Source organism: Micrasema longulum, unplaced genomic scaffold (assembly GCF_059751315.1).
Source record: "Micrasema longulum isolate JH-2025_06_02 unplaced genomic scaffold, ASM5975131v1 h1tg000003l, whole genome shotgun sequence".
NCBI classification, from domain to species: domain Eukaryota; kingdom Metazoa; phylum Arthropoda; class Insecta; order Trichoptera; family Brachycentridae; genus Micrasema; species Micrasema longulum.
Genome location: NW_028277212.1, coordinates 292,714 through 310,309, shown reverse-complemented (window position 1 = coordinate 310,309; position 17,596 = coordinate 292,714). Strand labels below are relative to the sequence as shown.

At 32.4% G+C, this 17,596-nt stretch overlaps 1 protein-coding gene across 1 annotated transcript; it reads left to right on the top strand.

The window, feature by feature from the left end:
• The first annotated feature begins 2,068 nt into the window (after positions 1-2,068).
• LOC148285807 (zinc finger matrin-type protein 5) lies at positions 2,069-6,192 on the top strand. Its single transcript, XM_088236452.1, has 3 exons — positions 2,069-2,608; positions 3,296-3,433; positions 3,691-6,192. The coding sequence occupies exons 1-3, from the start codon at positions 2,482-2,484 to the stop codon at positions 4,008-4,010; spliced, it is 585 nt and encodes a 194-aa protein (XP_088092578.1). The 5' UTR covers positions 2,069-2,481; the 3' UTR covers positions 4,011-6,192.
• The last annotated feature ends 11,404 nt before the right edge of the window (positions 6,193-17,596 follow it).

The following is a 17,596-nucleotide window of genomic DNA, read 5'->3' as shown; positions in this document are numbered from 1 at the left end:
TCATCACCATTACCTTCTCCACACCCATAGAATTAAGAATAGTTAATTCTATGTCCACACCATATAGCGCATTGTGTACTGCATTGATACAACAACCAGAGCATCTCGATTACCCTTTTGTTACATAAAAGTAAGATGATCAATCTTACGCTTCCATCGTGCCATTTCAAAAAAATATTTAATATTGTGGAAAAGTACATATTTCCAGTATGTAAATCAATAACGCCAAAATGATATAATAAAATTTTAAAAAAGTGACTACATGTTTTTTTAAATATCATAAACGTAAGAATTTTTCAATAATCAAATAAAATACTTTTATTTATACATTATACATATTGATATACATAGTATTAAATATGTATACCTACGCATACAAATGGACAGTAAGTATGTTTTTGTGTAATTCTTTCAGCTTAAAAATAAGATTTTATCACTTTTATTTGTAAAATTTTCAGCAGTGACCGGATTTCAATGTGGACGATGTCTGACGATTGACGATGTCAGTTCTTGGTGAAAATTTGAAAATGAAATATTCCAAGTATTTTAGTAAACTCAAAATGAATCTCCGCGAATTTCTAGCCGTAAAAATTACACCATAGATTTTTTTGCTAGGGTTGTGGATAATAAATACGCAATCGGTTGTTTAAAATAGTTTAAATTTTTACTCCAATTTTTTCAAAAACTAGTGTTGATTGCTAACGTTAATCGACCGTACGTATGTTCAAACTGACATTAACTTTACGACTTTATTTATCCCACAATCAATTAAAAGTTGACGTTGAGTGTTTGTTTTCTAATTGCTGGAAACTTTCTCTATGGCGTCTATTTTTTTCTGCTTTGTTGCAATCCGTAATCCCACTAAAAATGGCATTCAAATTTCGAAAAATTGACATTCGTAAGAGCATCTAATTCATTGGTTTGTTATTTGGACTATTTAAGGCAAGTCATAGATTTTTTTCGTGCAATTTATATTTATTTTGTTGAAACCATGAGCTATGACATTCATTTCAAAAGTCATTTACTCGAATTTTACAATGAAACACAATGTTAGTTCAATTGAACATTCAGTCTCAAAGGTAACTTTTTTGCTAGTACGACTGATCGTTCATGTTTTATTATCGTTAGAAACTCTTAAATTTTTGCAAGAATAATAGAAAATCTTCATTTATTTTATTCGCAAACGGCTAACACAATGATATTTTATGTATTTTTTTACAATTCACAGATGAATATAAGTCGAAACGTCGAAATCGACTATAAGAAGGTGACGTTTCAGACATTGGGCTGGAGGAGAAAGACGAAATTGATGAAATACTGGATCTCTGGAGTCACAAGGTCTGTAAATGCCCAGACATCCATATTCCCTCTTGGAAAATGTTTTCCCCGTCTAACAGAGACAGCAACACATGTAGATTTATATACCTCTGTAGGGAAGAAATCCAGCCTGTCTACAAGCATTTGCACGTACTCAAAACATTGTTAATATGTTTCAATTTATGCGTGTTTTCATAATAATTCTTTTTTATTTAACTAATAAAATGGATTTTAGTATGTATTTGAAATTGGTATTTATTTTCCAGACAAATAAAAAAAAAACCCTTTGAGACCTAATGAATGCTCAAATGAACATTGCAATAACTTCTAAACTATTAGAAATATAAAAATAAACACAAAAAATAAAATAACTTTCTTATCTATTATCAAGCATCAAATATTTTTTTACAATTGTCAGATTTAATTCAGGTTTCAAAGGGTTAAAATACATTTTTTTTTATAAAACGAAAATGAGTATGCTCCAATTTTTGGTAGCATGTGTATTATCATTAAATGCAGCTATGGTTTTAAAAACGAACTTAGTAACTATGGGCATGTTTTCGTGTCATTATTTTTTAAGATATTTTACTCTATAGGGCGCGTCTCTGTATTAATATGTAAATGGTATAATGTAATAAACAAAGTTTTGGTTTAAATTTTAGTCATTTTTTCCTTTTTTTTTCATAGCTTTTTAAAGTTTTCCCAATACGTAATGTAGTTGTGTAAGCGTATATTCGTGTATACGGCTCTACGGCCAGCACGCAATTTAAAAATAATCTAGGTTTTTAAAAAAAAAGTATTCGAAGAAATATATAAATATAAAGGTTAATCGAAAATATAACTGAATTATTAAACCTAAACGGTCACATCACTAGTTGATAATTTATTATACATGGTATTGGTGATCTATGGTAGATATTTAAAATTTAATCTGTAGTAGATATTCATTTTTCTTCTATGGATCGGGCTGTCAAAATTTTACCTGTTAAGTCGTTCTTGCGTGTGTATATTGTATTTAAAACTAAATATAGTTTTATGTTGTGATTTTCAGTTCTTTTAGTCCATAAACCATCAAAATCATTATATAATTACAAGTGAATTCAAGTATATACCCAACGCGTTTCTTTCTAAGATTGCACCTTTTGTTGCAATAATAAAATAATAATGGGACGCCGGCATTATTGTGAATATTGTGACAAATCCTTTGTTGAGACTCCAGAAGCTGTTAAAAAGCACCGCAATGGACTTTTACACTTGAAATTAATGAAAGACCACTACCACCAGTTTAGAGGTATGTCAAACATTTTTTTATGAAAATATTTTAAATTTAAAATCTAATCGAGGCAGCTGAGAAGGGAATATGTGGCGGCTTCCGTGGTGTAGTGGTTGAGATAATTGAGTCACGTACGAAAGGTTCTGGGTTTGAATCCCGGCGATAACACTAATATTTTAATGTGATTTTTTCACGCCTGGTGTCCTGGGTCTTCTAACATGTTGTGGTGCAATTAAAAAATAAATAAATAGAGAAATTATAAGTATCTGTAAAATATAAAACAAAAATTATAAAAACCAACAAAATTGAGAGCAAATGCTGCGTACCTATCATAAAACTAAACAATACAGGCCAAAATGGACTCCCTCGTGTAAATAAACCGAAGAAATTTCTTCTAAACCCTCTCCACCATAAGAGAGTACTTCAACTAACGGTCACCAAATCGTCGAGCCACTCTCGAGTCTACTTCGCACCAACGAGTTATAAAGAATTCTCAGTACTCGTGTATTGCCAAAAACTTTGATTTAATGAGATATTTTTTGGAATGTGCTCTAAGTAATAGGGAATATTGATAAAATAGTTTTTTTTTTCAAAATTTTATATAATTCACGTTTTAAAGAGAAAAGATATCAGAAATGCTTCTATGTTTAGTTAGGAATGTTTATATTTTATGTTACAGAAGCATGATGTTATTTCATGTTTCAGATAAAAATGTGATACTTTCTGAAGAGAGTGCCAAAAACCCTTGCAACAGATTTTTGAATACAGGAGTATGTGGATTCGGATCTATATGCCGCTACAGTCACTACACAAGAGAACAATTGGACAATCTTCGATGGGAAGGTAATCTAACGAAACTATCAGCATTTAAAAATCCTATGTCTTCCACATTTTATATGCTTCAAGGTGGTTTACAATATTAACTTTAAGAGTCCTCACCTTTACACCCTACAGTGAGACCGACCATATAAAACATTTGGCCATTCGTTGTCTCAGCTTTAGGTGTACTTATATTGTCCTCGCAGAGGATTTTTATTTTATTAAATGCTGTATGGGCCCGCTTTCTGCATTTTATCTATTATACAAATATATTTTTGCAGTTGAGCAATCCAAGATAGCATCTAGAGCATCAAGCTTCAGCCGAGAACCGCCAACTCTTCAAAACTGGTTCACCAGCAGAAGAAAACGAGGCCTCGAAGACAGCTCTACGTTAGATAAGATGTTCCTCGAGACCGTACTGACTGAAGACTCGGACATAACTAAAATAATGTCGTGGAATTATCCGGAATCACTAGACGCCTTACCTGACCTCCCACCGAGCCTCAAGCGATTAAGACTCGGTGATTTTAATGAAGAAAATTTCAGCGAATGGGGCTGGGATGAATCCATAAAAAATAATATTTTGCAAATGGACAGCTAAAAATAATTACAATTACTATGTAAATGTTGGCAGATGCAGAAAATAAAAAAGGCCAAGGAAGACATGGCATGAGCAAATCCAATAAATGTTCAAAGATTGACATGTTATTAGTCAGAATAAAATGTAGAGGTGAGAAGCGAGGTCTGTATGCGATGACGGAGTGGTGTGGTGTTCTATCCTATCTGCCTATAGAGGAAATCATCATTACCATCATCATCATCATCATCATCCCCGTGTACACCCGTTGGGGCATAGGACGCTGTATCAGCACTCCAATCACTATGATTTTTTTAAGTTTTGTAATTTTGAAATTACGTTACCCGTGATGTCACTAGAAATAAAAACGAAATGCCGATTGTTCACTTCTTGTATAATGCCTGTACTCCTATATGGGTGCGAATCTTGACACCTCACCAAAGCTCAAAACACCAAACTTCTGAGTTTTGAGAGTAAGTGCTTAATAATAATATTAAGTAGGTGGTTCGATTTTATAACTAACATTGAAGTTTGAGAACGGACTCAGCAGCCTCCTATAACGAGCGTCTTGAGGATGCGGCGGTGGACCTGGCTTGGGGTGCTGCGCATGCCCCAGGAGAACCCAAAGCCAAGTTTCCTCTTCTTTAAACCTGCGGGCTCACGCCGTCCTGGAAGGCTGTCGATGACGTTCTTTCGACTTGATTAGGCGGAACTAAGGGGCGCTGGATTGACGTGGGAAGAGGCGAAAATGCTGGCTGGTGAATGGGTCTCCTGGAAGCAAACGGTGATGTCCACATGCTCCACTTAAGAGCGGATGTGGAAAAGAAGAGAAGAAGATGTCACTAGTTGTCGTCGGTGAGTTGTTTAACATGGCTTCCCGGAAACCGGAAATATATCAAAACACTTCATTGATTGGCTACTATAAACAGCTGTTCACTAGAACTCGTGGCATTTTAAAGTAGCTCATTTTTGTTAAAATGTATTTTTAATAATTTTTTCATACATTTTTGGAAGCTTAGCCTTACAATAAAAAAAAATCTCTCATTTGTACCGCATGCAAGAAAACACTTTTTATATACAACTTCCCAAAGCACTGAGCGTATCTTGATCATTTTTGTCACATTACTTATTATTATTATTCGTTATAGGCAGCCGGCCTTTCCTGATGCGCTGCATTATGATTTTTTGTCTGCATTTTTCTTCCTTTAAAAAAGCACCTTAACGGTTTTTGAACTGGCTGACCGAAATGGAATGGACAACTAGACTTGGCACTTCCAGTCTGAAACTACCCTGCCGGAAATTAAGTTTTTCTTGGGATTGAGGTGGAAAAAAAAGCTATGACCCTGTAAATTTGTGTTGAGATTTAATTGATACATCTCGTGCAGGGGGCAGTCATAGTAATCATTGAGTATCTTATAAGTTTCCATCAAGTCTCCTCTCTTCCGTCGTTCTTCCAATTATGTAAATCCTAGTGCTTTTAATCTACCGTGGTAAGGCGTCCTTTTCCACCCACGTAAGTTATATAAGGTGATCAGTCTTATGTTTCAGGTGCCAGTCTAGGAAAATTGAAATATTGGAATGTAGAACCACTTTAAAAACTAATATTTCACGTCCACCCTCCCAGGAGTCAAATCCAGGACCCCGAGAATTCATGGGGAACGAGCCAACCATACATAACGAGATGGAGTTTTCCCCACTTGATTTTCTTTTTCAGGATTTTTACCTGAGAGTGGCCATCGAGTCAAAAACGCTCGTCCAGGGTTTTAATTCTTTTTACACCCGAGAGTTGTATTTTTTATCTGCCCGGACACAAAATGGCATGGCAAAAAAGGAAATTACATGGTTATCGTGGAATCTTTAACCTGGATCCCTTAATACTATAGGCGCAAGTGATCAACATTTCTAGGTTCCATAATCACTTGTAATCAATAATTAAAAACTCTTATTTAACAATATTTTTAATATGTCCAAATGTTACAAATTTACAACCAGTTGTAGGTCCACACACACTCTGAGGTGTTGTAGAGAAATAATTCCATGGATGGTGAAGGTAGCAAGAGGTGATAGTTTTGTATTTTAGGTACTTTAAAAATTTATTCTGAATGTGTTCAGCAGACTGCTGCGAGATATTGCGTAGATTTATATACTATTAAGCGTGTTGTGTTGTCCAGATGCACTTTGAAATATATGTATGTTTATGTAATAATATTTCATTTTTTATTTTTGCTATTATTTAATCATGCACGTGCTTCCACTTTCCATTATGTTGTATCCCAAATTAACACAGGGCCCTTGGCCTCATAGAGTTTGGGATACGTTATTATTATATTTTTTGTAACAATAATAATTAAAAAAATCATGGTTTATTAACAAAAATAACAATTACTTTATCTACTACATACACACTTAGGTAATATGTATGTATTTGTATGAATAAAAAAATATATATACTACGGTAATTTTTATATTTGCAAATTGAGCCACTAAAAGACAGAAATTTTTTGTTGTTGTTATTTTTCACTGTAATTTTGAACATCTATACATTTATTACATCTTTGAATAAATTTTTCTGACCCTTTGTAAAAATAATTTTTATCTTTGCTCGAAAAATGGTCATTTACCGCTACCTGGAGTGACTCATCGATATCAAAATGTCTTGCACGAAGTTGTTTCTTCGAATTTGGGAACAGGTTTTAATTGCTGGGTGCCAAATCTGGACTATCTGCTCCAGCTGAAGAATAAGAAGAGATAATAATATGTGGCTGCGTGGAAGCAGAACCATTTACAGCTGTATTGTTTTAGAATTATCGCTGTTATAAATGTCAATAAACTGATATTAATAAGACTTGATTTTTATTTGAATAATAGGTATTTTGTCCATTTCAGAAAACATGCAAACACTGTTTTGTTCGAAGATCAATCTTAAAACAACTTCCGATAGATTTACATTATTAAAAGAATGTTCACCGTGTTCTTTCAAATAATTAAAATAATATTGTAATTTTCAACCACTTGGTTAGGTTGTCAAAAAAAAGTTTTTCTTCATTTTTAAACTTTATTTCTGTAACAAACCACTTATTGAATATTTGATCCTTATAGCCTCTTAAAACTGTGCAGTTCCGCTCCAACCTGTTAGTAAAATTTAGGTCGTATAAATAAAACACTTTGTTTTAAGTCCACTGAGTTTATATATTTAACACGACATGTTTCGGACACGCAGTACTGTCCATCTACAGGTGTATTTAAAAACTAAACATAAAATTACAAAGAGAAAGTTTAGGTAATTTGTAATTTTATGTTTAGTTTTTAAATACACCTGTAGATGGACAGTACTGTGTGTCCGAAACATGTCGTGTTAAATATATAAACTCAGTGGACTTAAAACAAAGTGTTTTATTTATACAATTCAATATGTTATTCCACAATGTTAACGCCGAGTCAATAAATAATAAAATTTAGGTCGTTTGCCAGATTTTTTCTTACTCGTAAAGGGGTCGCGTATTCAAAAAATTAAAAATACTGCTTTAAATAGTAAATATTGTTTAATCCCACTTTCTGTCCAACAACAAACTTTCAAGTTGTAGTTATATTTTGTTTGTCTCTAAATAAAATACTTGCCTGATGTTTTTACCTTCCAAAAACCTTGTAAAAATAAGTAGTATAAAAGTTGAAAATGTTGTAAACTATTCACCAGTCCTGAAGATGCCGACTTAGGCGAAAGCACTCGGTCAAATAAAAACAAGTAAAACTTCAAGGAATTTTATTGATGTTTCTATCAAAATCTTGGAACTGCAGAGTTCTATAAATCTTTAACATATTGTTTAAAAAAACTCCCTCGAGGCACTGTGTGGTAACCTGAGATTGGTGTAGGTTAACCTTAGGTAACTCGTGGTTAGGAAACGATCGCCTGATAATCACTGTCTCTTTTCATCTTATGAAAATTATACATATGTCTTGCTTAGTGTTCTAATTAGATTACACTTTTTTCTTTCAAATTAATGTTTTATATATTTACCTCAGGATACTCAATATATTTTGTCATTTTCGGAGATCCTGACGGACGAAACATTTAATTTTAAACGATCTAGTATACCTAAATATGTGTTTTTTCTTTTGTGTTGACGTTTACTTGAAGATTACAAAAAAATTGTGGTAATATTCATAATAGTTGCCGAGATATTGATTAACTAAGTGCAATACGCAACGCCGGTTACATCACAGGAACGGGCAAGTTAAAGTTAGTTTAGGTTATCTACAAAAAACATCAATATTTATTTTACACCTTGGATGACTTATCTATGAATTAAAAAACACATTTGTATTGTATATTTTATTTGAATAAAGCAGTTTATACTATAAATGGAATCTAATTTCATAATGCATCAAACTAAAATAAACTTATACAAATCCACAGTGCTGATTTCATAACACAGGTTACAAACATTAGAAATTATATTTGGAAATATAATTATGAATCAAACAAATATACAATCATATATCTCGAAATTTACTATCTATTTCTATATTTCTCTGTCTAATTTCCTTAGCCTTGGATCCATCTATAACACTCAAAATTCCATACAACGCCAAACATTTAATGAATCAATTACTATTAATTGGTATTCAACCACAATCTGCACTTTATTTTTCATAGACAATGAGGCCATTTTATAACAAGTGTAACAATTCTTTTTGTTTAATGTATCCAGATAATATAATAAGAACCATTATAATATCATTTTGCATTACACTCTTGTTTGCTTCTTTTAGCCTCTATCTATCATCACTTAGCCCATTCTATGATTGTTAAAACTGCAATGCAATTGTGTTTTGATTCAGACTAACTCTTAGGACAATATTAAAGACTAGTGTAATTTACAGATAATCATAATAAAAAAAAACGTAAATAATATAGTATTAAAAAATGACTTGTAAAATTACCCAATTCTACATTTAAAATTTGGGCATTTGATCTGTTATACTTTTCCCAATATTAGTGAGTATTTCAATTGAGGAACTACATCATTTTGCATCACTTGTCTACAGAAAAAAAACATTCTTTAGATCAATTTTTAATCACATCAATCTATTTTGTTACATTCAATACCAATTATGCAATTACCCATACCAATCTTAACTTTTCTTAAGATTTCTTCGTGTAGATAAATCTGAAAGATCAGTTTTAAAACTTATAAGCATAGAATTGTACTGTAATCAATGTTTCTTTTTTAGGTGTTACCGTGTGTGTTGGATTTGTTCCGACGTTTCAGCTACCATTGCAGGAGCCATCTTCAGGTAAACGAGTTAAACTGAGGCTACTATTCTTAATTCTATGCTTATAAGTCAACTAATCATATTTTTAAATGCCACATCACTTAATCACAAGAGTTCTATTCTGATTCATGCATTTTTAACTATATTATTCAGAAAATCAAATTATTTCAAGCTTTTGAAATGTATACTTACTTTAAAAAAGGTCTTTAATTTAGTTTTGTAAGTACAAAATGTAGCCCCGTGACTCTTTTTTGATAATTGCCATGTTGTAAGCTGAAAGAAAATAAACTTGATCTTACATAGCATGTCTTCTTTGGTTGCAAAATCCACCTGTTTTTAACAATTTATTCTTTTCTCGTTGCATTGTTGCATCACTTTCTGTTTTTCAATTTCAATTTATATTGTATTTTTCATAAATTTCGACATTTCATCTGATCGTAAATCACATCCGATTCATCTTGGCATCATTCAAACTAGGTACTTTCATTCTTTTGTTCAGATCCTTGCCTTAAGATCATTCTTCATTTTTATTCTGATTCCTTTAACTGACAATATTATGAAACTGATCTCAAATATTTATCTACACAAATTGATTAATTGCTTTTCTCTGCAGGATATACGTTCAGAAAAACAGTGCAAAATATAATAATGACAGTTTTTTATAAAAGTAATTTTCACACATTCGTATTTTCTATTTTGTTGATCAAGATATTTTTCCGCGTCAAAATGTCAGTACCATTACAAAAATCTTATAGAAACCACATCTCAGTTTAATGTCAAAATCATAAATCTACCAAATTCTAATTAATACATTCATGGAGACTTTTTCTGATAGGATCCATTCGTGGGCACATATAACTTTCGTATTTAAAAAATATTTCACCTCGGATTGGACCGTTGTTGATGGTTTGGAGTAAATCTTGTCTGACTTACTTACTTGTTGCTGACTGTTTTTTATAGAGGCACAATATTACCTACCATTTAATTACTTCAGTTTCACGTAGGCTATACTAGCCGTCTTTTAGTGATCAATATCCTTTAAACCTCTCATTTTCGAAATGAGGGGCATGATTTTTACAGGAATAGCCGGCATATTTATTATGACAGCCTGATAATTATTTGAAAATGGAGAGCAGATGGACAAGAGGCATTTTGGAATTGGACAATGTTTTTCGACCGCTATCCTGACTCTAAAAGACAAGCTCTGTAATTTTTAGTTCAAGATTTATGTGCCCCCTTTAATAAGCTGTAAAATGGCACGTTAATTTTTGATAAACACCGGAAAAGACAGATCTTGGAAATTGGCAACTAAAGATTTTTATATTATAACTGCATGAAATCCAGATTTACTATTTTGGCATTTGACTGATTCAAGTATAGTGGCAAATATGATCAGCTACCGCGCTCTATGTCACAGATTGATTCTCAATTACATAAACACAAGTATAAAAACATTTTGCAATTGTGAGTTATTGATGTTAATTTTTGCATTGCACTAAGTGAGAAAAAATAGAATTTGGGATAATTGCTTGCTGCAAACATGAATGTAATTTAAAACAGAAAAGATAATTGTAAAACAATTGATATTTCACATTATTTTATATACATAGGTATTCTACTCCCAAATTAATAACTGTTAAATGTCATTCTTTTCCAGTAGCTGTTTTTGATTATTTCTTACAGTCAAGAACACAGACAAATTCTGTAAAGTCGACATTATAATGTTTTACAAATATCAGTTATTAATTTAAAGTAGGCACTTTCTTAATGGAAATGGTTAATTTATTATATAAGTGGATATTCATTTTGATTTAATTTTCTACTGTTATTTATGTCGTGCAGTTACCATAATGAGTGCGACAAGTGAATTTCTTATTTATAACCACAAATTTCAATTGTTTAAGAAGCAAATTCAGCTAAGACATTAATAAAATCAACAGATGTATGGAAATTTGTACAGTAAACATAATATTTAATAAAATAAAAATTTGGCTTAAAAATTGTTTGATTTATTGGGAGCATTCAATACAGCATGAAATGTGTCTGAAGACTGCTGTATTTGTATTCCTTTCGCCTTTTCGTTTTCAACAATGACGAATAATTAAATAGACATGTTACAGGCGTCTAGCAGATAGCATTTCAATTTGTGGGTTACTTGCAGGCTACGTGGCCTTACTTGCCTTCATTTTCTATCGGACTCTCGTCGTGATCAGACGTGACGCTACGAATAATAATTCCGCTGTGTGTGATGACAAAATGCTTTGATTACATTGTAGCTATGGTACAGATATGAGGGTATAGAAGCAAACTTAGAAATCTCCACCAAAACCGGAAAAATAGTTATTGATGCCAAAATAAACGATACATAAAAACCTACACATCTAAATAGTAGCGTAATTCAAAACCGACTCTAAATCTTGCAAAAACAGATTTTAACCTTTCCCTCACTAAGCATCCAAAAATTACACATGATCCGAACGGGGGAACCAAACGACCCCAGCGCCTACTTGTATATGGCATCCGGAGAATAAAACCTTGGAAGTGTTTATGACCGTGCAATAATTTATTCATGTTTTCGCATACACATATTTTACTTATTCGTTTATTTTATTCATTTTTGTTAGTTTGCCAAATGCTTATGCACATAAAGTGAAATTTACCAAATTAAGGTGGCTACGGGGCTAAAATTTGATGAGTCAGATCATCAGGCTGAGGACAGACTGAAGTGGAACAGACTAATCAGAAGTGTTCATGGTGATCACGATCCTCAGCATTGAGGGACCGACTTGGAAGAAGAATATATATGTATGCATTAGGTGCAGCTCTAAGCACCCGTCTTGTGTTCCATTTAACCTAATTTCCGAAACCAAACTTGTAGTCAGTAAATGTGAAGCAGCGGGACATACGGTTTTGAATTCACAGTAAACTGCCATAGATAGTTAGTCTTTTAAACTTAACTAGTATTTAAAAGAACAAAATTTAAAAATATCATTCTATGAAGCATCATCTCCATTTAATTATACCTCAGTGTTTTTTCCTATGAAAAAAAATTATGATTTGAAAATGGAGTCAATCCTTAATGTCTCGGACTAGTATCCCCGCCACAGACCCCTACCCCTCCCCTATCCAGCCGCTTCCATAGTCCGCATCTGGTGCGTACCGCTTTGTCGGTCGAGTACATTTTTATTCTCAATTTTTAAAAATATTTTATCGGAAAAAATGTGATATTCCACCAAATTCATTAGGACATTTTAAAAGTAAATTATAAAAAATGTTCCTCCGAAGTTTTGCGGTAAGGCTCCGAAAAATCGTGTACATGGTAACGATTTACGCATAAATCAATTGAACTAACGAAATATATAATTCTTTTATGAAAATGATTGCATATGCATCTCTTTTTCTAAAACTGTTAAGGGCAACACAATAATTGATATATTTTAGATTTAGCTAGTATAGGAGTAACACGTCTATTTATTAAAAGTCATTGCTTTGTTGTCAAACCACTTGATTTTCTGTGGTTTACTTCGGATGAAAAGATATTTGCAGTTTACTTACACGAATGCTATGACAAAAGGAAACATTTTTAAATAGTTGTTTTTCGGCCACTTAGATATATCACATTATTATACCCGTATGCAGAGACAAAACTTAAGGTGAGGAAAGTACATTCTATTGTCTTCACCTTCGGGTTATTCTTCGCATATGAAATTAGAATGTCCTTTCCTCACCTTAAGTTTTGTCTCTGCATACGGGTATTAGAATTGTTCATATTATATTGGAAATTATTCAAATTTACATAAGGGTTTAGCTGACTTTGCTTCTCAAGCATGTTTTTTTTCCCATACACATAGTAAAACGTTATTTGGTTTTAGTAAATTCTTTGGTGTTATTGTTTTCATCACAAAAATTCTTCAGATTAATGAAAAACATTAAGTATAATTAGAGCTGCCACCTATAAAGCAGGCCTGGAGATTTTGGATTTTTTTTATTTTCTTTAAATAAAACATACATTTTTAGAAGAATCATTTATTTTACTAAAACTTAAATTGAATAAGTATTACAAATCTCAATACAACTCAAACAGTGCAGACCAGCTCAATTTTTAAAACCATGTTTTTTATTTGTATCTGATTTTTTAGCAACCTTTTTTGCTCTGGCTTATAATTCATTTTTACAATTTGCTCCATCTGACCAGAGATAAAGGATGTTAACCTGTAGACTGGATATGCACTGTTCAAACCGGTAGACTCAGAGTCAAACCCGGAGTGACAGCAGCAATTTTGATTAATCGTCTGTCTAAAAGGGCAGTTTTATGTACAACAATAGCACAAACAACACATGTGAAGTTGTTGCAAGATCAATATTTATACAAATATGCCATTTATGCAACATCAATTTACATATAGGCCTGTGTAGGTGACAAATAAAAAGATGACTGCCAATAAATGCCATTCCGATATTTTTGGTGCAGAGTATGTGTATGGGATTGCATTCATAAGTTTTGTGGGTTTACTAAGTAATTCTAATCTAATAATTATTACATAATGCTATTGTATAAGTTACATACGTAAAGTATTCATTTCTTTATGTGAGAAATCATAATGAAATGGACTGATTTTGTAGACAATCCTAACCCAATGTTTAAGATATTGTGTTGCAATTGAAAATGACACTATTTTCACATTTTTCATAGTTTTTGATTATCTACAATACACAGGTGTTTCTTTTTTAATGCATTGTAATTAAAGGTAATTGTGTAATAAGAGAAAAACACGTTTTTAATAATTATTTTATGTAATTCTAAATAAAGTGGCCATAATTCCGCCTCATAGTGTAATGGTTCGTTCGTTCGCTAATCATGGTTTACATAATCCATTTTGCAATAAAAAATGTACTTGTATAAAAATGCATAGTATGATTTCCAATTACAACAGGCACTCAATATTTATCAAAAATTGTTAAGGGGTAATCACTGACGTGTAATAAATAGACACTTTTTTCCTATACTAGCTACATCTTAGATATAGAAAATATTGCGTTGACCACAACAATAAAAATATTTGAAAATGGCAAATCACGATACACATGCAAACATTCATGTGGGAAAGAGATAATACTTAATTCCTTAGTTCATATTAACAGCGGGTAGCTGTCAGTGTTATTTTTAAAAATGACTTATTATCTACTTATTCGATAAATTGATTGTATTTACGAATGAAATGATATATCTGTACTGTTCTCACAGTTACAATGTGATTAAAGCATTTTCTCATCACGCCCAGCGGTATTATTATTCTTATCAAAGGCAAGTAAGGCAATTACCCACGAATTTAAATGCCATCCATTACGCGCTTGTAAAGTGTCTATTTAATTATACGCCATTGAGGCGCCCAATATTTTGGTAGCGTGACGGCAAAAGGGTATGTATATATATTTGTCATTTTTTCTAAAACATACATTTTTACATAAAACATGCTGAAACCTGATGCTCTTTTGTATGAAAAACACAAACAAACAAACCATCACGCCGTTTCCCCGTAGGATAGAAGACCATATCACTCTGTCTTTGCATACAGACCTCACTTCATCTATATTCACACATCTTTTCATGCACGCGCAGCGATCATGATGACTTTTGACATGTTCGTCTTCAAGTATTTGTTGAATTTGGTTGTGCCATGTCTTTCTCGGTCTTCCTCGTTTTCAGCATCCTACAACATTCGCATCGTAAATCCTTTTAACAGTTTATTCGCTGTCCATTCGCACTTCATTTTCAAACTAACACAGCACTTTGTTCTTGATTTTGACGATAATCCTTCATAATATGACAAACGAACATATCTCTAGATTTTCCTTCAAAATGGCCATAAAAATATAGGGTTTATCTGTTTTTTTCACACTTTAAGGGTCAGATATTATAAAAATCACTTCACATCATTTCAACAGAAAAAAAATTACTGATGATTGAACTGTTATTGAATGTTTTTATTAATTGAACATTAAGCATAACTGAAAATAAATTTTTGAGTTTTTTTTTTTTTACCAAGTTTCTGAATTTATTCCTGACAGGATTTCAAAAATTACAATTTGAGATTTCAATCACTGTATGTACCTTTGATATTTACAAATTATCTGTATATAATTAACCATAGAATTTGGAATTGACAGTTCAAGAACACTGGCTAACAATTTTTAATTTATTTTTTGTTTCCTTCACTTCATGAGTCAATTTTGACTAATTTTGGGCTGAGAAAAACGAATTGGACATAGAAAAAAAATTAGTTAGCTCTTGTTTCCGTGACACAATAGTATTTTATTTAAATAAATTAAAATAAAATGATACCATTTTTTGGATGACAGTTACATTTAAAGAGTTCTAAATTTATGGAAGAATACTTGGCAGGTGGTCGGGTTTGTCTGATCTTTGTCTTTTGGCTTGTTTTCGGCTTTTGCTAAGTAAGTTACGTAACATCCTTACACACAGACCACCAGAAATATGCAAACCTTCATTCCAATGGCCCTGATCTTTTTGTATTACAGAAATATCCCAATGGAATCTTTCTCAGTATTTAACATTGACAGCTCCACAATGAGGAAAAAAGTCTTGGTGGGAGTGGAATGGAATTTTCGCCAACTTAGTGTTTGTAGTTGTCATATCTATTGTTGCCTAAAAATCCATGAATCTCCTTTTAAGACTTCGAAAGCGTCCTTATCTTTCCATGTGTTTGATCAAACGCAGGATCCTTTACAAGTTTTTGAATTTGTTGTCCTACAAAAATACTTTTCCTTGCTCTAGCATCACTTAATCTAGGAAATTTGTCTCTTAAGTATTTAAACCCCAGCTTTGTATGAAGGGGTGACATATGATGGGTCCACGTGAGGCTCAACAATGACATTTTTCTCGCTAGATTTCATAGAATATAATGTGATTTCCTATGCTTACTGTTCCACATATGTTTTTACATTAAGAGCATCAGTTTTTAGTGTACCTCGGTTGCATTTCTACGAAAACAGCGATGACTTTTAGATCGCCGCAGATTTTCCATCTGTATTCAGCATGTTTGATTGAATCGAGGAGGGCTGTCATGTTTGCATAAGTCTCCTTCATGTGAACTGTATGACCAACAGGAAGATAAATAAGACGATTGCCGTTGTGAAGTGGCGGAGTTTATGAATAGTCTTCCTCAAACTGACAACGTGAACTTTAAAAAACGGCATGTCACTATATCTCCAAAGCAAGAGCTAATCACTAATTTTTATGGTGTTTTTTTAATTCAACGGAAATACATGAGAATAAGCTATTTTTGAGCCTGACATATTTTCATTGTTGAACGGTGTAATCAGTAATATTGCCTTTGTTGGAATGATGCAAAGTGATGTTTCTAATATCTGACTCGTACGCCATGAGATGGAAGGAGTTATTTGCTTGTCTTACACAGTTTAGAAAATGACAAATATACTTAACTATCCCTGTCTCCCCACTACCAATTTATCAAAATGTATACAAGGATAATAGGATTGATTCACTTATTAAAATTTCAGTGTAATTATTTAAAAAGAATGTTAATAATTTAATATTTAGGTAATCACTTATGTACACTAAATAACTAGAATATTAAATATTAGCTCGAGAGCTAGCATACATTTGAAATCATACTTCAAAGTATTTTTATAAGCGCAGTATAATTTGACGGGTTATTATTATTAACAAATGCTAGTAAATACTTGTATTTAACCACTACCGACTTTTCTATGCCTGCAGGTTTCGTCGGGACACTAATAAGGAAGTTCAGTGCTACGGGAAATTGGATATAATAATGTTTTCTTGCGAGTGGTAAAAATTAATGCATTTAATTGTACCGCGAAGTTTCTTGTAAATGTACAAAAAAATGGTTTTAATGAAAATGAACTACTTTGAATGATGCCGACGTCACAAGTTCTTGTGAATAAACCAATCAAAAGTTGTGATATATTTACGGTTTTCAAAAAGCCGTTTTTATCAACGTTTAGTATAATATTACTTTCCCATCCGATACATTGTTTTAATCTACGAAGGTACTGGACATTAGACATTTTTTTTAAAAAGAGTCATTGACACATTTCTGGTCATACGGTTGCAAGAGGAGATCCCAGCAGAATGCTCGTACAAGGTTTTCATATAGTTTGAATTTTTTAATACCAAAAACACATACGACTTTCGCTCTGAATTTTTTTTCACTTTTGTGGCGCCAAAAGTATTCAATGTCTTAGATGCACATATTAAGTTCTCCAAAACTAAAGCCATTTTCAGAAGAAGTGTAAAAGTTTGGATTTTGTCTTAGGGAAGAGACCATTGC